The sequence below is a fragment of the Carcharhinus amblyrhynchos genome, chromosome 11 (genome assembly GCF_965287045.1).
Source record: "Carcharhinus amblyrhynchos chromosome 11, sCarAmb.v2.hapA, whole genome shotgun sequence".
Classification (NCBI taxonomy): Eukaryota; Metazoa; Chordata; class Chondrichthyes; order Carcharhiniformes; family Carcharhinidae; genus Carcharhinus; species Carcharhinus amblyrhynchos.
Genome location: NC_137334.1, coordinates 54,927,309 through 54,948,934, shown reverse-complemented (window position 1 = coordinate 54,948,934; position 21,626 = coordinate 54,927,309). Strand labels below are relative to the sequence as shown.

At 40.1% G+C, this 21,626-nt stretch overlaps 1 protein-coding gene across 11 annotated transcripts in view; it reads left to right on the top strand.

Annotated features, from left to right (window-relative positions):
- baz2ba (bromodomain adjacent to zinc finger domain, 2Ba) overlaps nt 1-21,626 on the top strand; it is a 276,122-nt gene that overhangs the window by 237,194 nt on the left and 17,302 nt on the right. For 9 of the 11 annotated variants that reach the window (XM_080199128.1, XM_080199127.1, XM_080199132.1 and 6 more), the window contains 7 exons: nt 882-1,561; nt 7,634-7,886; nt 12,271-12,426; nt 12,601-12,764; nt 16,927-17,234; nt 17,622-17,757; nt 19,711-19,857. In XM_080199128.1, the coding sequence (XP_080055254.1) occupies nt 882-1,561; nt 7,634-7,886; nt 12,271-12,426; nt 12,601-12,764; nt 16,927-17,234; nt 17,622-17,757; nt 19,711-19,857 (1,844 nt within the window). The remainder of the gene's footprint in view (nt 1-881; nt 1,562-7,633; nt 7,887-12,270; nt 12,427-12,600; nt 12,765-16,926; nt 17,235-17,621; nt 17,758-19,710; nt 19,858-21,626) is intronic. The other 2 variants (XM_080199134.1, XM_080199133.1) reach the window with 1 other exon arrangement.

The window sequence follows — 21,626 nt, the reverse complement described above, 5'->3', positions numbered from 1 at the left end:
CCAGGAGGAGCTGGAATACTGTTTGTGCAGAACCATTTTTGGACATCATAGAGAACAGTTCACAGCAACAGAAAATATAATCTTCTTAATTGCAGGATGTTGTTAAGAACAATATATTTCCAGTTGAGCTATGAAACTACTTGTTTACAGATAGTGGACTAAGAGATAATTACAATGGTTATCCTGATTTCATTTGGCTCCTTTCTTGTCAAGTAACTAAAGTCATGTATAAAGTGTAGTGGAAGATCACTTCTGGGAGGTATGCAAGTGTGTGAAATTTGCTAAAAGGGAAAGCTTGGGTTTTACTCTTTGGATTTTGTATCTGGAAAAGTTATTGTATTTGCTTAATCCTGTTGAGACCACTTTGATCACCTTTTTGCTATGTTCTGTAAGTGATCATGTTGGCTTGACCACCAACAGACCATGTGGCATATTGATGACTCTTATGAGGCAGTGAATAGTCCAGTGCTGGAAACCTCTGAACTTGTTCACGGCTGGGATTGTCCAGTGCCACTACAGTGAGTGGAGTTTTGGTTGAGCACCAAATTCTCCATTCTAACTGGCAGCAGTATGTGAATGAATGAGATCTGAGAATCCACATCAGGTTTGTGAGGCCAGTAAAGTAATAAGTCAAATCATTATGTTCACAACGTTGGCTTTGTCTTGTGAAAATTTATGGATGTGGCTGTTGGTTTTCATCTTTTAATTCCACTTTGTTTGTTGTAAATATTTCATAGTTTTTTAAAAATATAATTTGAGTATATGTTATCCAGGATAGCTGGACTTCAAAAGATAGTGTTGCACAGAATGCCATTTAACCATATACTTAATGTAAAATGTTAATATGTTGGATTTTAATTAAAACTGATTTATTATTTCAGGCTTTGAAGAGCTGACAAAAGAAAGAGAAAAACTAAAAAATGCTAACAGTTTGCAGATTAAGGAAGAGCCTTCTGAGCCACCTGAAGAGAAATTAGACAGCTCTTGTTCAGCAACTAACTGTGATGATTTGTGCAAAAGTGACTCAAAAGGAAAAAGTAGCACCAACCTTTTCTTGCAAAAGCCAGGTTCTTTTTCTAAACTGAGTAAGCTCTTAGAGGTAGCAAAAATGCCTCCTGAATCAGACTTTGTGACTCAGAAACAAAATGTGAACCAAGTAATTGCCACTCCATCATCATCTCCTAGTCGTTGTAACTCTCAGAACTCCATCTCAAGTTCCCAGCTTACGATTCCATCTAGTAACTCGGAAAAAATAGACTCGTGTGCAAACCTCTTTAACCCACTGATAGCTGGCACAGGGAAACTCTACAATTCTCCTTTGCTCCAAAATGACCAGTTGCTGAAAGTACTTACAGAGAAAGGTGGACAGTGGTTCAGCCTTTTACCAAGAATGCCTTGTGATGAATCTTCCATCACCTGTACAAATGTGCCTCCAGCCTCCTCACAACAAATGGCACAATCTCAATTTAACTCCCAGTCTTTGTCCTCATCTCCACTTTTGGGTTCAGGATCCCTGCCGAATGCACTGGGACTCAATCCTTTTGCATTATCAGCACTACAGGTGTGTACTCTTTGTTTCTGTTTATTTAACTAATATCTTACCTAACCAGTTCAGTTACACAAAAACAAACTGTTGAAGATTCAAAATTTAAATGTTTTATTATTCAGAACAATTGGAAAGGGTTGATCAATTTCTTTCACATGTCTCCAATATCATTTATGGTTTTTTAAATAAAATGTTTTGAATGCCATGTTTTGTCAATATTCCTCTGAAAGACATAATAGGAAGAGTTTTTTTTTTGTGTGTTCTTCTTTGTGTTTGAGGGAAAGTAGCTCAACTCTGGTTACCATTTTTCTCTTCATTCCTTGGCTGATATCTGGAGCTCACTACTTAGAGAGTAATTCTCTTCCCCTAGTGTACTGCTTCACAAGGCCATTGGGAACATGTTATTCTTAGTTAATATGCAATTCCCAAAGCAGAGATAGCATGAAATTAAATTTCAAGTATCATGTTAGCAAATCACAAGACGCAGGTCTGAAAATTTCACTAACTATACCTTCCTAACATTAATTGAAAGAAACATGCATCTTGATCAGAAAGAACTTGCCAGTTAAAGCTTGTGTTTTATTTTTGAAAATCCACAGAATACTTCCAAGATCCACTTAGCCATTACCTTATTGAACAGTGGACAGCTCAAAGGGCATGTCCCTTACTTCAGTTTCTTGTGTTGTATATTCCTTGAGTCTTTGCTATTAATGCCATTCGATGGGATGGGGAGGAAGAAATTGAAGATAGATGAACACTTTCGACATTAGTACTATTTTGTCATTTTGATCAAGTATACTTTTTAATTTTCGAATCTTTTTAGCCACACTTTTTTTAGGTTTTGACAACATTATCAAGTTCCAATTCTTTCACAGGGTGTTGGCATTGCTAGTTAGGCCAGCATTTATTGCCCATCCCTAATTGCCTTTGAGAAGGTGGTGGTAACAATGTTGTCTTGAATCACTGCAATCTGTTTTGTGTAGATACACTCTGTGCTGTAAGGGAGGGAGTTCCATGATTTTGATCCAACAAGAGTGAAGGAATGCTGATTAGTTCCAAGGCAGGATAGTGTGTGGCTTAGGTGGGAATTTGCAGGTGGAGATATTCCCATGCACATGCTGCTAATCCCCTTCTGGTGCTGTACGTCATGGGTTTGAATGGTGCTGGCAGAGCTTTCGTGAGTTGCTGCAATGTATCTTGTATATTATGCACATTGCTGCCACTCTGCGTTGATGGTGGAGGGAGTGGGTGGGGTACAAATCAAGCAGGCTGCTTTGACCTGGATGGTGTCAAGCTTTTTGAGTGTTGTTGGATAGGGACTGCCTGTGCCTTGTAAGTGATGGCAGGCTCTGGGGAGTTGAGATGAGTTACTAATTGCAGAACCTTTTGGCCTGCTGTTGTAGCCACAGTATTTATATGGCTGGCTCAGTTCAGTTTTTGGTCAATGGTAACCACCCCACCAGGATATTGATACTGGCAAGGTCACTGAATTTCAGAGGCTGATTGTTCGATTGTCTCTTGTTGGAAATTGTCATTGCCTTGGCAGTTGTATGGCATAAATGTTACTTGCATTTGATATTTTGTATTTCCACTTCACGCAAAAGGGACTGAAGTCCATTTTGGACAAATCTAGTTTGATTAACTATTCTCTAGGTCCAGTTGATACTGTCAGTTGGTTCTAAAACATGCAGCAAATTGTGTTGATTCTTCCTATGGCTACTATCTGTTGTGGAGACCAGATTACAGTTTGTCTCCATTACTCCTCATATTCCCTTTTCAACCTAAGGCAGGAAAGGGGATCAGGCTAATGAGTTGGATGATCAGTCACGATCATTATGAATGGCAAAGCAGGCTTGAAGGACAAAATGGCCTCATCCTTCTCCTATTTTTATGCTTCTAAGTCATCCACATGAGCCACTTGCTGCTCCCCTGGTCCTATTCCCACTACACAGCTAACCATCTTCCTTCCTCAGCTGACTCGTATGCTGGTTGACATTGTAAATGATTTCACCTTCACATGCACTGCTCCCCTTCCCTTGCAAAACTTTTTATCAGCCCTTTTCAAAAAAATCCAGTCTCAAAACGCTCAGTTTTCCTATGCTTGCAAATTGCTACTTCATCTCCAAGCTGCTTTTTTTTTTAAGTCCTTGAATATGTTATTGCTTCACAAATCTCTGTCAGATCCATTTGTGGTGCATTCGTTTGGGTTTTGGCTTGACGCCAAGGCATTGAAATGACCCTAATCCGAAGACACGAAGGATGTACTCACCTACGATGATCATGGTGCATTATTCCTCTTGTCCTTTTCTGCTGGCTTTGAAACAATGAACTGCACGAGTATTGTTCAGATTTAATTTCTGGCTATCCACAGCTGTGGCTACAGTGACACCATTTTAACCCCAAACGCTAATTTTAATGGAAAACACCTTCCATATACTCTCATGACACTGTTAAATGTACTTCCTGAATATTTAGTAACAAGGAAGTAAAGCAGTCAACAACCAAAAAACACTTGTATATTATGCTTTTTGTCTTATATTAAAAGGTTAATACATTTATAACATATTATGTTATAAATATTGAGGTCATATGCTCATTGGCATTGTCTTTTGTTCATCTCTTATGTATTAATCAAACTGCAGTTAGCCATATATGTACTTCTCACTAAATATATATGGATAATGACCAACACATTGACTGGATTACATCAACCTTCTCCAAAATCTTTTCTCCATTATATTGAAAACAACATACTCTGCGTGGATGCTGTAAATCTGAAATAAAAATAGAAAATGCTAGAAAAACTCAGCAGGTCTTGCAGCATCTATGGAGAGAGAAACAGAGTTAATAGTTCGAGTTTGTGTGATTCAGGGCTGAAGAGAAGGAGAAATGTGATGGATTTTACACTACTGAAGATGGGGTAAAGCAAAGTAGATGGGAGTTGGGAGAAATCTGACAAAGAAGTCACGGCCTCAAGATAAAGGGAATGTTAATGGTCATGTTAAAGACTAAAGAAAGTGCTGATAGTGTAATAAGGTTGCAGAGAATCCCACAGACTAACAACCTGAGAGAAAACAAATTCTTCTTGCTGCCCACTTAAATGGGAGACTCCTAATTTTTAAAATTGTCCCTCGTACGTGGAAACCATCCTTTCAGCATTCACCCTGTCAATTCCCCTCAGAATCTTGCATGTTTCAATAAAATCACTTCTCATTATTCTAAACTCCAGTGGATACAGATCCAATGTTTCTGACCTTTTCTTATAAGGTAACAGCTTCATCCTGGGAATTTGTTGAGTGAGTCTTCTCTGAACTGTTTCGAAAGCAAATTATGTCCTATCTTAAATAAGGAGATCAAAACTATATGCTTCAGATTGTGGTCTCACTAATGTTTTATACAAATGCAGTAAAAAGCCTCTATTCCATTCTCTTTGCAATAAACGGCAATCCATTTGCCTTCTGAAGTATTCCTTGGCCACACCTCGGGTCATGGGAGAGATCTAGTGAAGACCAATAATGTTTTGTTTGAAGTAGATGAAGTTTGAAATTCAAAGACACTTGCTAAGTGAACGAAGTCACAAGGTTTCACGGGATTGGAACAAACAAAAATTAACTTTATTGTACATGTTCAGAAAGATAAAACAACTTACAAAATCAGGGTAAGTATAAGATGCATGTGAATTAATATGCAAACTGTGGTTTAACGTGTCACACTGTGCAATAAATGACCAATGTGACCAAATACAATTCTATGAATTTCTCAGCAGCCCACTCAGATATTAATCATAGTGTGAGCCAACCAATCTCACTGAAACTTGTCATTCTCATAAAGGTTTCCAATCTCCACCTTCAAAGATCTCAGTTTGAAATTCCCTCTAAAAGTCACTCCCACATGGACAACTTCAACAATGACCCAAATTTTCGGGTTTCAATCTCATCTTATAAGATCCCTTGACTCTAGATCTCTGAAAACACAAGTTGCATGTTCCAAGCACAGTTTCAGATCTTCAGGCATGTCAAGTAGAACATCATTGTTTCAAAAAGCTACTTTTGCCCAATGGCCCCCAGCATAGAGTCAGTACCCTTCGGCTGCTGCCTTGAATCTTCAGGGCTTCTCAATGCCCACTTCACTTAAAATCTACTCCCTGCAACTCTTTCTTTAATTTGGAGCCCATGTCTCTACTTTATTTTAACTTAACAGCACTCATTTCTGTTCCCTGCCTTTTATCCCATGCTCGGGACTTCCTTTTGGGACCTTTTCCTGCCTCCCTCCCTCGTTTGGAACCTCTCCTGTGTCCTGCTCCCTCCTTGATAATGGTGATCCACTCCAGGTTATCTGACCTTACTTTTTTAGCAGTTCCTCTTTCTGCACAAGTGTGCAGGGCTGTCCTTGGCCTGAAGAATGAGATTGGACGTTTGCTAAATAATCCTAAGTGTGCTAAGAATCATGCTGACCAATTTAAGATTGTCTGTTGGGCTCAGTGTGGCAGATGTGTATACTGGAAGCTGCATGTATTCATACACTGGTTCCTGTTCTTTGCAGACAGAAGGAACATGCAAACCCATTAGCTGAATTCCTCAGGGAAATTCCTTGACTAATCAGGGTCAAATTGCTTGGTTTAAATTTCAAACAGCGCTTGGCAGTTAAATGTCAGTCACCGGGTGCATTCTCCATGGTAATACCTCTAACTATCAGAGGCTACTTACCAACCAATCAGCATTTTTGCTTATGCAGTATAAATTGTTGTTACTCTTTATATCAGCATTCTTGCAGTGCTACGATGAGATACAGTTCACGCTGGCATCCTTAATTCTTTTCCCTTTTAAATTCAACCTGGAACTTTTTTTCTACCTCACCTGACTGTAGTGAACACTGTACTTCCTCTCCTCCACTCATTCCACTTCTTCACTCAGTTCAAGTTTGTAGTCTACAATCAACCTTCGTTCAGTTCATGCTGACAGCCTTTCTACCACTCTTCCCAAATTTTCTTCCTTCTCTAAACTAAAACATGACTCCCTGTTTGTTCCCTTTTATGGCCACTTCCCTTATCTCTTAATTGCTGTATATTTCTTCCCTTCCTACCTCCGTTTGGCTGCTAAGTCATCCTGCAAGTGCTTCTGTGTACTGTGGATTTGAGCACCGATTCAGAGAATTTCCATCAATAGTATGCAATGGCAACAATCATTTCCATTAATATTAGGGGCAGCACTGAAGAATGAGGAGCCTATCTTGGGAGGTTTTTGTCAGAGAGCATTGACCTGGAGACCAGAACCCCAAAACACAAAAATAAGGATTTTCCCTGGAACTTGCAGGGATCCTGACCAGATGTGCTATTTTCATGGGGATGGCCACTTAATTGAATGCTGCCACGCTAATTGTCCTATTAAGGAAGCTAGGCTGGTACTACTACCAGTCCAAGCACAGGGTACAGAGCTCTAGAGCCTCAGCATCCCCAACAGAAGGAAGGACATTGTGAAGGCAGATGGAAGGGCACGTGGAGCCTCCAACTCCAGTGGACATTAAGCTGGTGGCCTCTGCAAACAAGAGGGGCCACTTCGCTGATGGCAAAATAACAGTGAACCTCTAAATCATCTTTAATCAGGGCCTTAATGTTGCTGAGAAACTTCCTTGGAAGCAAGAATGCTTTGCGAAACCATACCGATGTGGCTTCCCAATGTTTTCCTGCTCCCTCCCAGCCCATCGCCAAAGGACTGGGACAATCCAGCCTTGAATGCCAATTAAAAATGTCAACTGTCCATGTACAACAATCTAATAAATTAATCTAGTTCATTTTCTTGTTGAGTATCTCTCCTTATGTTAAAGATAAAACAAACTTTCCTAATCATATTATTGGCATAAACTTTACAATTTTTTATAATTATAATTATTGTTTTTGTTAATGGATTTTATAAATTCACTCTACCTTGCTTGTCATAAAGATACGTAGTGATCAGCTGCACATTGTTAACCAGCTTCTGATGAAGCAGCCAATATGCTTTTTCAATATAAGCCATAAATGTTTCCTGTCAATACAATCTTCATGTGTTACAAATGCAAATAAAATCATTTTAAACCTTTTTTTTTCAGATGAAACCAGGGTTACCTCTAATAGGACTTCCATTCTGTGGATGGCCAACTGGAGTACTCAATCCAAGTATTGCCTTTTCCTCACCTGGCCTTGGATTATCTGAAGGAAATGCTAATCCTTTCCTGTTACCTAGCATTCCTACGAATGAATCACCAGCAACGCAAAATGAGAAACTGCAAAACAATGCACCTTCTTCAATAGCTGAAGTAGCAAAACCAGTGGATTATTCTAGTCCAAGGCCCATTGCAGAAGGTAAATGGAAAAACTCTTGAGTTGTGCTATATTCAAACAGGGAACAATGATGCCAAGTTATGATAGAAATTGCAGTCATATCCACAGCAAAAATCTTTTTTGGTCTACTCAAATATCATAGTTCTCATTATCATTCGCCGTGTTTTGATCCTTGTTATTGAGCTTGTAGATTATAGTGTCAGCAGAGCAGAAAAATTGTGTTTTTATGTTTCCAGATATTGGAATGTTTAGAAGATGCACTTTTAAAAGTGGGGTAGAGAATTCCATAATCCAACAACCCACAGGAAGATTTTCTCCTCATCATTTTAAATGGGAAACCCCTCATTTTTCAATTGTGTTCTTTACCTCTAGTCTCTCTCTCTCTCAAAGGAAAGGTTATTCTCATCTTTCCAAATACCCTCACGCACGCACACACACACACACACACACACACACACACACACCCTTCCCCCCACCAAACAAAAGCTAGTGGCCATTTTTGTGGCTCACCAGCCCTGCTGCTGGGAATCCCACCATAGTGGGTCAACCTCGGTTGGATCAGAAGATCTTGTCATTGGAAAAAACTGGAAAACTTCTTCACTCAAAGGGTGGTGAATCTCTGGAATTCTCTGCTCGTTGAAGTGGTGGAGGCTGCCTCGCTCAATATTTTTAAGACGCGGGTTGATAGGTTTTTGATAGGCAAGGGGATTAAGGGTTATGGGTAGAGGGTGGGAATGTGGAACTGAGCCACGACAGATCAGCCATGATCTTATTGAATGGCGGGGCAGGCTCAAGGGGCTAGATGGCCTACTCCTGCTCCTATTTCTTATGTTCTTATGAAAATCCCATCCAGGATTTTGTGTTACAATAAGTTTACCAATTATTCTTCTAAATTCCAATTGCTGTGGGCCTAACCTTTCCTCATATGATAGCCCTTTCACCCCAGAATTGGTCAAGTGTACCTTCCCTGAACTGCTTCTAATTGCTATTATATCCTTTCTCAAATAAGGAGATCAAAACTCCTGACGTGGTTTCTGTAACACCCTATAATTGAAGCAAAACTTCCCTAATTTTATATTCTTTCTCTTTGCAAGAGACAACAGAACTCCATTTGCCTTCCTAATCACTTGCTAACTGTTCATGGTTCATATTACAAGGATATCCATATCCTTCGGCACCGCAGTTTTGCAATTTTGCTCCATTTAAATAATATACTGTTTTTCTATCCTTTCTGCCAAAGTGGACAAGTTCACATATTCCCACGTTTGTTCCATCTGTTGATTTTTTTTTTGTTTGCCCATTCACTGAACTGATCTAAACCCCTTTTTAGACTCTGTGTCCTCCTCACAAATTACTCCCCTACGGATCTTTGTCATCAGCAAATTTTTCAATTATACATTCTATCCCTTCATCCATGTTATTGATGCAGATTATAAATAGTCAAAGCCCCAATGGCACTTCACTAGTTACAGCTTGCCACTCCAAAAATGACCCATTTATCCTTACTCTCTGCTTCCTGTTAACCAACCAATTCTCTATCCATGATAACATGTTACCTCTACTCAGTGTACTCTTATTTTATGTAATGACCTTTGTGGCACCTTATCAAACCTCATTTAGAAATCCAAGTGTGCCACAGTTACAGGTTCCCCTTTATTCACGTTGCTTGTTACTTACTAAATTAACTCTGAGAAGTTAATCAAATGTGATTTCCTTTTCACAAAACCATGTTGACTGTCCCTAATTACACTAAGATGTTCTAAGTGCCCTGCTGTAAGCTCCACACAAAAGGTTAATTCACAAGGTTAAATCACGTGGGATATGGGGTAATTTATTAGCTTGGATGGGTGACTGGCTGATGGAAGAAGACAGAGAGTCAGGATTAATGGCAAGGAATAACCCTGTGGGGTGCCACAGGGTTCAGTCCTTGGGCCCCAGCTATTTACGATCTATATTAATGACTTGGATACAGGGATAGAAGGCTGTGTAGCCAAGTTTGCAGATAACACAAAAAAAGGCAGGACAAGTAAGTTGCAATAAGGAAATGAGAACCTCACAAATGGATATGGATAGGTTAATTCCAAAATGTGGCAGATGGGGTTTAACGTGGACAAGTGTGAGGTTATACATTTTGGTTGAAAAATGGGAAGGCGACTTATTATCTAAATGAAGAGAAATTTTGTGGTGCTACAGTGCAGAAGGATCTGGATATCCTCATTCATGAGTGACGGAAAATCAGCATGCAGGTACAGCAGATAACAAAGAAAGCAAATGGAATGTTGGCATTTATAGCTAAAGGAATAGAATGTAAAGGTAAGGAAGTATTGCTTCAGCTATAGAAGGCATTGGTGAGGCCACACCTGGAGTTTGTGCGCAGTTTTGGTTCCCTTATTTGAGGAAAGATGTAGTGGTATTGGTGGCAGTTCAGAGGAGATTCACTAGATTGCTTCCAGAGATAACGAGTTTGTTGTATAAAGAGAGATTGAATTGTTTAGGCTATATGCTCTGGAATTTAGAAGAATGAGGAAAGATCAAATTAAGGTATACAAGATGATAAAAGGTGTGGATAAAGTAGACATGGAGTGGATTCTTCCACTGATGGGGCATTCTAGGATGTGAGGCCTTAGGATAAAGGGTAGCAAATTTAAAACAAGAGTTGAGAAGAAACTACTTCTCCCAAAGAGTTCTGAATCTGTGGAATTCACTACCCCAAGTGTGGTGGATGCTGGGACAGTGAGTAAATTTAAGGAGGAGTTAGGCAGATTTTTAATTGATAATGAGTTGAAGGGTTATTGGGAGAAGACAGGAAAATGGGGATGAGGAGCGAATCAACAATGATCGAATGGCAGAGCAGACTCAGTAGGCCAAATGACCTAATCCTGCTCCTATACCTTATGAACTTAATAATATATTCCAGCTTTTATCCTGATGACAGAAGTTATGCTAACTGACCTGTAGTTGTCTCCCTCGCCCTCTATTCAATAGAGGTGTTAGATTTGCTATTTTCAAATCTAATGGGACCTTTCCAGAATTTAGGGAAAATTGCAATCGACTGTCTCCACAATCCTGTAGGTCCGGTGACTTGTCCACCTTTAATTCTAATAGTTTTCTCAGTATCTTTTCTCTGGTGATTGTAATTGTTTGACGTTCTTCCCTCCCTTTCACCTCTTGATTTACAAGTATTTCTGGGATATTATTTGTGTTTTCTATTGCGAAAACAGATACAAAATATCTGTTCACTTCCTTTGCCATTTCCTTATTTCCCATTATTAATTCCCCAGATCCATTCTCCAAGGAACTCTCGCTCACTTTAGTTCTTTTCAAACACTTGTAAAATCTCTTATCATCTGGTTCTAGCTAGCTTTCTCCCTTTTCACAATAACATAGAAATAATAGAAGCAGGAGTATGTCATATGTCCCTTAGAGTTAACTCCACCATTCAATAAGATCACAGCTGATCTTTGACCTCAAATTTCCAGCCACAATATCCCTTGATTCCCTTAGACTTGAAGTTTCAGCTTTGAATATATCTGATTGAGAGAATTTCAAAACGTCATAACCCTCTTGAGTGCAGAAATGCTTGTCTCAGTCTAGCTTGGGAAAACTACTTCTCAGCAACTATCCTCTCGAACTCTGTCTGAATCTTATATGTTCTAATAATCATCTCAGGTTCTGCTAAATTGTAAAGCATATGGGGCTCATTCTACTCCAAAAAGAACAAGTCCTGACTGTAAAGTGATTTGAGGCATCTCGTGGTCTGCTGTTAAGTAGCATCAGGAATACCAGACTTCTGCCATGATCAGGCTGATTGCATGCCTGATTCTCAGTAAGCTCTCTCACAACGAATACATGTGACCTGGGACAGCACTAGTGGGTAGATGAAATGTGTGACCCGCTCCTTGTGCGCCCGTTTTCCGATGCAATGGAATTTCTTGATCAATATTTTTAATCATTCCAGGTGGAATTTATTATTGTACGCTGAGCAGATGGGGTATTTTCCTTGAAGTAATTTTCCTCTTGTTTCTTCTACTACTTTTGTTCATGGTTACTTGTTATTCTTGGCACCATTTACTCTATCCTTTGCCAGCAAATCGGTTAGATTATTTTGCATGGTGCATTTAGTATGTTTTCTACCTCTGATTAAAATGACCGTGGTGAGTGATTTTTAATTTCATTGTGAAGTAGGTGCTAGCCACCTTGTAGTGTAACTATGACATTTAGCCACCAGTGTTAAAATGAAATCTGAGCTGTTGAGTTTTCCTGCTTGACTGCCACTCGGGCAGTCAAATTCCTGGAATCCTCACAGTGATGGAAATGTAAAGAAAGCTTTTTGGAAGAATTTAAGGTCACTCTTTAAAAAAAAATATATAGTTGTGTGTCAGTATGTATTTCTTCCTTTCATTAGAAATGCAACAAGGCTGGTGGAGAATAATTGATCCAGAAGAGCTCAAGACTTTGTCTAAAGTACTTCACCTCAGGGGAATAAGAGAAAAGGCTTTGCAGAAGCAACTTCAAAAGCACATGGATTACATCAGTCAGGCCTGCATCAAAAGCAAAGATGGTATGTAGTTTTAAAAAGTTTACTTGTACAAACAGATTTCTTACTTATTAGATGTATTCTCTTTATTAATTACTGAAAGATTAGAATGTAGTCTTTGCAGCATCCTACATCTATATTTGGAGACATAATAGCAACAGAAAGATTTTCAGCAATTCAAAATTATTTCCCACTTAGTTGCAATATTTGAAATTAGTGAAGATGATGAAGAAAACCAGGTTACTGATGAAGCTGTGCACAACTGGTCAGTTGAAGATCAAGCATTCGAAATTGATGTAGCCATACTTCAGCAAGTTGAAGAGCTGGAAAGGAAGGTGGCATCAGCAAGTCTGCAGATCAAGGTATGGGACCCATTTCAGGCATTCATTTTGTCCAAAATGATATAAAAGCTTGCATAAACTGATGAAATGTAAAGTTAGGGACACATGAAATAGTGGTTAAAATTAAAGATGATTAGGATGATACCTATAATTAAATCCAGGTATGGTTGTAGAGTTGTTATTTTACTGGACAAGTAATGCAGAGTGGTAATCTGAGTTTAAATCCCATAATAACTGTTTAGAAAATGTAATTTACTTGAAAAAAACCTGGAAACAAGAAGATGGTACCAATAAATCTAGCTGTCGGAATGCCAAACTGATTCACTGATGCCTTTTAGGCAAGGAAACCTTCCCAGTCCAGCTGAATGGGTAGGCAAGTGAAATTTAATACAGAGAAGTGTAAAAGGATGTATTTTGGCAGAAGGGATAGGGAGAGGCAATATAGACTTAATGGCACAATTCTAAAAATTGTGTAGGAACAGAGGGACCTGGGGGTACGTCTCTGAAGGCAGGACATAGTGGTTAGTAAAACATGTGGAATCTTGAGCTTTATAAATAGAAGCTTTGAGTACAAAAACAGAGAAATTATGCTGAAGTTTTATTAAGCTCTAGTTAGGCTCCAACTGTAGTCCCTGCATCCAGTTCTGGTCACATCACTTTAGGAAGGTTGTGAGAATCCTTGAGAAGGTACAGAGGAGGTATACCAGAATGGTTTTAGGGTTGAGAAATTTTAGCCAGATTATACTGTTTGCCTTGTAGCAAAGGAGTTTGAGGGGAGATTTGATGGAGGTGTACAAGATCGTGACCATTTTGGATTACTTAGATGAGGAAATGTTATTCATATTATAATATTTGGTATTCACGGTTGAAAAAGATCTGGGTGGTTGTACTGCAGGCTTACGGTGGACTGAAAAGGTTGAGTATGTGGACATTAAGAAAGAGGATGTGTTGGAAGTTTTGAATAGCATCAAGATAGATAAATCGCCGGGACTGGATGGGATGTACCCCAGGTTACTGTGGAAGGCCAGGGAAGAGATTGCAGTGTCCCTGGCGATGAACTTTGCATTGTCGGTGGAGACAGGAGAGGTTCCAGAGGATTGGAGGATTGCGAATATGGTTCCTATATTCAAGAAAGGGAATAGGGATAGCCCAGGAAATTACCAACCGGTGAGTCTAACCTCAGTGGATGGTGAGTTGATGGAGAAGATTCTGAGGGACAGGATTTATGAACATTTTAGAGAAGTTTTAGTATGCTCAATAGTAGTCAGCACGGCTTTGTCAAAGGCAGATCGTGCCTTACGAGTCTGGTTGAGTTCTTTGAAAATGTGACCAAATACGTTGACGAAGAGTGGTAGATGTGACTTATGTGGACTTCAGCAAGGCGTTCGATAAGGTCACCCATGCAAGACTTCTTGAGAAAGTGAGAGGGCATGGGACCAAGGGGCTGTTGCCTTGTGGATCCAGAACTGGCTTGCCCGCAGAAGGCAGAGTGGTTATAGATGGGTCTTTTTCTGCATGGAGTTCAATCACCAGCGGAGTGCCCCAGGGATCTGTTCTGGGACCCTTGCTGTTTGTAATTTTCATAAATGACCTGGATGAGGAAGTAGAGGGATGGGTTGGTAAGTTTGCTGACGACACAAAGGTTGGTGGTGTTGTAGATAGTTTGGAGGGATGTCAGAGGTTGCAGCATGACACAGATAGGATGCAAGGCTGGACAGAGAAGTGGCAGATGGACTTCAACCCGGATAAATGTAAATTGTAGTGTGGGACTGACTGGATTGTTATGTGGAGAGCTAGCATAGATCCAGTGGGCTGAATTGCCTTTTCAGTGCTATGTGACTCTATGACTTTAATGTCTAACATCATAAGAGGCTTTACTATATCACATCTGATCTAACTAGCTGAAAATTACGTGGTTGTTGGACTGGGATTGTGATTAGAATTACCACGAGGGAATAACCCTTTTGACTTCACCATCAGTAAACTATCACAGATACACCTGTCCGTGCCAACATTGAAGTGTAGCCACTGCACCGTTCATGTGGAATCAAAGTCTTACCACCTGAGGGCACCCTCCATTGTGTCATATGGACATTCTAAGTGGAATAGATGAATGACAGATATGCCAGCTCTGAACTGGTCACCTATGAGGCATTGTTGGCAACATTAACTGAATTGCCCACCATTGCAATCAGTAACCTCATGGCCTGGAATTTCCTTCACTTCTCTATCATTATCAAGCTAGGTGACTAACACTCTTTATTGGAAAGTCTAGCAGTACATACTAGGAGGAGCTTCGATTGTAACTAGTGAAGCTACATTACAGTACTATCTGCACATAAGCATCAAAAGTAGCACAGGCAGGCTGTTTTGGACAGTGGGGTCCTCCACCCATCATCTGAAGAGTTGATAGGGAATGCATTCCTGCTGATACTGGCAGCCCCACAGCCATTGTATACTCAGTGGGTATTAGTTGGCCAAGAGCAAGTTTCCTGCCTCCATCAGGGGAGGAAGTCTTACCTTGAAGAGTTGCCAGCCAATTTGCCAGCGCTCTGTAGCACCACCAGGTTCAAGTGTTGGCCATGGGAGGAGCAAATTGAGGCCAGACTTCCAGGGGGATGGAGTGGGGGAGGAGAGTGGAGGGGGTGCGAGGCTGTGTGTGTTGTTGTGGAGAGTGTCTCAATAATAGGCATAGGGGTACTTGATGCTGAGTTTGGATTCCATCTCCAGGGTTCTTGACAGCCTTGGTCCAAACATGGATGCTAGCTAAATTCTAAAGGTGAGGTGAATGTAATGACCCTTGTCATTAAGGCAGCATTCAACGGTTTGGCACTAAGGAAATCTAGTCAGTGGGAATGAGGGGAAACTGCAGTAGATTGGGGTCATGACTTAAATATAGGAAGCTGGCTATAGTTCTTGTAGGCCAATCATCTCAGTCTTTAGAGATCATTGGCAGAGTTCTTTACCAAAATGCCCTAGACCAACACTCCTAAGCTAAAAATTTGAATCGCTGTGGGAAAAGACTGAAGGAATTAGATTAATTTGATAGTTCTTTCAAAGCATTGGTACAGGCATGAAGAATTGAATGGTTTCCTTTGTGGCTATATGATTCTGTGATGCAATGACCTCCCCTCCATTTTCGATAGGTAGTGTCCATTAACTAACTACAGGATGCAATGCAGCAAATCACCAAGGCATCTTTGCAAACATCACCCAAACCCATGACTTCCACCACTACAAATTGCAGTTGTAATAGAGGAAGACCCATCACATCCTTCTTAAATTCAGCTATTTTTAATCATTAAGTGCTGGACCTATTATCCAAAGATTACATGTATTATTAAAAAAAAGCATTGCTTGCCTTTTGATGATCTTGCTTTTTGTGTGGATTTTATTTAAACTTTTTACAGCTGTCTTATAGTTTGCTTTAATTATTGGTGATTATTAAGTCTAATAACCCTGTTCCTGGATGGATTGTGATAGATCATGTCCAATAGTTTTTGAATTATTCAGCTCTAACTGTTTTATTAAAATAAATGTTACGTTTTGGAGACTAATCTACAAGAGGAAACCAAGTGTGGATGTCTTTACAGGTTAAGATGCCCATGCCACATTTTTTAAAATATAAACTGCTGGATCCCAATATGCATTCTGTTTATCTAATACATAGATTGCAGATCCTACATCTTTCTCATACGTGTCTATAACAATTGACTATACAATGTGAAAAATATTTCCCTAAATTATGCTGCCTGCAAGATTAGCAGTGGGTAGATCTAGATATGTCAGGTGTTCTTGCTTTATTATAAATATAGTCATCCCCAAAAGCTCAGTGATCTCTGGTCTGTGCAGTATTATTTTACCTCAGTCAGTACAGTGGTAAGGTAATTACAGTGCACAGTGGCATTGTAACCCAAAGGAAAAATTAGCAGGGACTACCCTTGAAATCTTAATGCATGCATTTGATGTCAAAGAATGGAAAGGATCGTTGATTCTTCCTTTTCCCTTCCCCTTAGTTATGTAATCTACCTACACTAATTTTCCAGGCTTTCACATGACTGCACCCAAGAGCTGCCAGCACCTGTAGAATTGTACCTCCCTATATGATTGCATACAGGAGAGCCAATTCAAAAGAAAAAAATATTTGGAGAACAATGAAGCAAACTTTTTTATCCTTATACAGGGCTGGATTTGTCCAGAGCCTGCTTCAGACCGAGATGATCTAGTCTACTATGAACATAAACCTTTTGAAATGGAACAGACTGATGGAGAACACACTGGGGAAGAGGACGAGGAAAATTACAGCAATATAGAACGGCGAGATGGCAACCCTCTAGATATAGCTGTAACGAGGCTGGCTGATTTGGAGAAGAACATAGAGAGAAGGTATCTGAAGAGCCCCTTAAGTACCACCATTCAGATCAAACTGGATAATGTGGGCACAGTTACAGTTCCTGCTCCTGCACCATCCAATACTGGTGATGGTGATGGGTAGGTTATCGAGATTAACTTGGAAAATTATTGTGCTTTTCTGCTAATTGGAGCCTTTTTTCTTGCCTGTTTTCCCCCTTGTTTCTTGTGTGTGTGTGATCCATGTGGATCATCCTTATCTGCATGGTGCTTTGTAGAGACTTCTTTTACTGTGGATGTTTTTGTCTGCAGGAATGTCCTACGTCATATTGGTCCTTTATTAGCTTTAAGGCATGTTGCCACAATGCTATAGGGGAGTTCAAATGCCTAAACATTATATCAACTCTTTACTGGCTGTGCACACTGCTATTTAAAAACTGGTTGGCTTTATGTAATGTTTATGTACTTGGCAATATGATCCAAACTGAATTAACTTTTTAATCTCTAGTTTCTTATTGCTTTCAACAGAAGTGATGAAGACATTGCCCCTGGATTGAAAATGTGGCGTAAAGCCCTGTCACAAGCTCACAACGCTGCTCAGGTAGCAATGTGCCTTCAACAATTGGAGAAGGCAATAGCATGGGAGAAATCAATTATGAAAGTTGTGAGTGCTGTTTTCTCTTTCTGTTATCATTAATTAATGTAATTATCATCAATTCTCCCATTACATCTATAAACACCTGCAGCACACTTCTTCATGAGACAATTTAGCGCAGAGGGTGTCACTTTGATCAGCTTGCCAAAGTGCTCTGTGTGTGAAACTGCAAGCTTTTACCCCTCTTTCAAAATATTCATATAATAATCTAGCAAGGAGCGAGAAAAAACTAACCCTTTTCAGAATAGATAGTTTGAATGATTCCTGCATGTGGCATCCCAAATGGACATCACAAATAGGAGTCAGAGCACAGTTGCACAGACTAGGCCACAGATGATTATTTTATATAAAAACAAAAAATTCTCAAAATTCTGTAGGTCTGGCAACATCTATGGAGAGAGAAAAACGTGTTAACGTTTCAAGTCCATTGTCTCTTCAGAGCTCAATTGAAGGAGAAGTGTAGAATCGTAGAATCCTTACAATCCCGAAGAAGGCCCTTCAGCTGATCGAGTCTGTACTGACCACAATCCCACCCAGACCCTAACCGATAACCCCACACATTTACCCTGATAATCCTCCTGACAGTAGGGTCAATTTAGCATTGACAATCAACCTAACTCACACCTTTGGAATGTGAGAGGAACTGGAGCACCAAGAGGAAACCCATGCAGACACAGGGAGAATGTGCAAACTCCACACACACAGTGACCTGAGGCTGGAATTGAACCTGGGACTCTGGAGCTGTGAGGCAGCAATGCTAACCACTGTGCTGCCTCATGTGATGGAATTTATACTCTTTAAAAGGAGAAAGTGGAGTAAAATAGGTTTAAAGTTTATTTATTAGTGTCACGAGTAGACTTACATTAACACTGCAGTGAAGTTACTGTGAAAATCCCCTGGCTGTCACACTCCAGCACTTGTTTGGGTACACTGAGGGAGAATTCAGCATGGCTAGTGCACTGAACCAGCACATATTTGGACCGTAGGAGGAAACTGGAGCACCTGAAAAAAACCCACGCAGACACGGAGAACGTGCAGATTTCGCCTTGGCAGTGAGCGAAGCCAGGAATGAAACCCGGTTCTCTGGTGCTGTGAAGTGGCAGTGCTAACCACTGTGCCACCCAGGTCGGGGATAGATGCAGGCTTAGGAGAGAATGAACAAATGATTTGATTTGATTTGAAATTTATCATGGGCACAAGGCAAAGGTAAAGACTAAAGAAGATGCTGATAGTGGCATAAAGGTAGCAGAATATGTCAATAGCAGAACAAAGGTCAGCCTTCTGCAAAAGCAAGACTCAAGAACAAGAGACACATGGCCCTGTGAGGAGCAAAGGTGGATTGGGACAAAGGAAAAAAATGATTAAATGGGGTCAAAGTGGAAGAGAGAGTTCAAAGTCTGCTCAAGATGGAGGATAGAGTTCATTGGTCTTAATTTTTACTTTGAGTGCTGCTCCTTGTTTTTCTATTGACACAGTTTATTTTCTTTATGCTGCCAACAGCACCTTTTTTCAGTCTTTAATGCTGCCATTAACACCCCGTTTGTTTCATGCCTATGATATTTTGCCAAATCTCTCCTGAACTGCCACCTGTCCTTAACCTTCTGTTTTGCTCCACCCCACTTAAAAAGTATAAAACCAGTCATTTTCTCCTTCTATTTAGCTCTGAAAATACTATACAGACTCAGAACATTAACCCTGATTTTCTGTCTAGATCTGTGCTGCTAGAGCTGTGTTTTTCCATCTTCTGTCTTTATTTCTTTTCCTGCCCCCACAGTATTTTGCTTTTATTTTGATGACTGATTCAGTGTTGTTATGATGTACCTTTTTTAAAAATTTTTGTAGCAAGAAGCTCTAACAGCTGACAGCTGTCTGCTCAATAATGACCTATTCTAGTGATATTTAACAGTAGCCACGTGATTTCTTGATCCAGTTTAACCATACCTTTTTTGTCATTTTCATCAGTACTGTCAGATATGTCGAAAAGGAGATAATGAAGAATTGCTTCTACTTTGTGATGGTTGTGACAAGGGATGTCATACTTACTGCCACAGACCCAAGATTACCACAATTCCGGATGGTGACTGGTTTTGTCCTGCCTGCATTGCTAAGGTAATATAATTTGAAGATTCAAATCTTGTGCACTTCATGATAGGTGTTTGTGTAATATTTTCTGCTGTTCGTGACATTTGTCGACTGTTACATTTGTGCTTGCAAGTTCAATGGCGTAGCATAACAGGTTGTCTATAGAGGCGAACTGTGAATGTTGTGACTAGATTTGAGGGTGCTACACTACAAAGAACAGTACAGTACAGGAACAGGCTCTTTGGTCCACCAAACCTGCACTGGTCACATTGTCTTATCCTATCCCTCTACTCCCTGCCTGTTCATGCGTCTATCCAGATAAGTCTTAAATGTCACTAACATATCTGCCTCAACAACTTCACTTGACAGTACATTCCAGGCACCCACCACCCTCTGTATTTTAAAAAAAAACTTCTCCCATACATCTCTCCTGATCTTTTCCCCTCTTATCTTGAACTTATGCCCCCTTTTAATTGCCATTTCTGCCCTGGGAAAAAGCTTCCAACTGTTCATTTTATCTATGCCCTTCATAAATTTATAAACTTTTATCAAGTTGCCCCTCAGCCTCTGTCTTTCTAGGGAGAACAATGCTAATTTATTCAGTCTCTCTTCATAGTTAATACCAGGCAACATTCTGGTAAATGTTTTCTGTACTTGCTCCAAAGCCTCTACGTCCTTCTGGTAATGTGGTGACCAGAATTGGACACAGTATTCCAAATGTGGCCTAATCAACGTTTTATATACTGTAACATATCTTGCCAATTTTTACACTCTGCCCCAGCCAATGAAGGCAAGCATGTCCTATGCTTTCTTCACCACCTTTTCCATGTGTCACTTTTAAGGATCTATGGGCCTGTACTCCTAGATCTCTGTGTGTCTATGCTGCAAATGGTTCTGCCATTTATTTTATAGCTCCCACCTGAATGGATCTACCAAAATGAATCACCTCGCATTTGTCTGGATTGAATTCCATTTGCCATTTTTCCGTCCAATTTTCCAACCTAACTATAGCCTACCGTATTCTCTGACAATCTTCATCATCCGCAAACTTGCTAATCAGACCAGCTACCTTTTCTTCCAAGTTATTTAGATGCATTATAAATAGAATTCTCAGCACTGATCCCTGCAGAACACCACTAGTTACAGACCTTCATTCAGAAAAACACCCTTCACCGCTACTCTCTGCCTTCTAAGGCCAACACAGAAAGAAGTCTCACAACACCAGGTTAAAGTTCAACAGGTTTATTTGATAGTAAATGGCACAAGCTTTCGGAACACTGTTCCTTTGTCAGGTGAGTGGAGAGTTCTGATCAGATCTCTCCGCTCACCTGATGAAGGAACAGCATTCCAAAAGTTTGTGGCATTTACTATCAAATAAACCTGTTGGACTTTAACCCGGTGTTGTGAGACTTTTTACTATGTTTACTCCAGTCCAACGCCGGCATCTCAATATCAGTTCTATGGCCAAGCCAGTTCTGAATCCATCTAGCTAGTTTACCCATGATCCCGTGTAGTTTAATCTTTTGCACCAGCTTGCCATGGGGGACCTTGTCAGATGCTTTGTTAAAAGTTCATGTAGACAACATCCACAGCCCTCCCCTTATCAATCATTTCTGTCACCTCCTCAAAAAACTCAGTCAAATTAATGAGATTACATCTCGTACAAAACCATGCTGTCTATCGCCAATAAGACCATTCAGGTCCAACTGTATGGATCCTATTCCTAAGAATCTTCTCCAACAATTTCACTATTACTGACAGCAAGCTCAGTGGCCTATAATCATCTGGGTTATCCT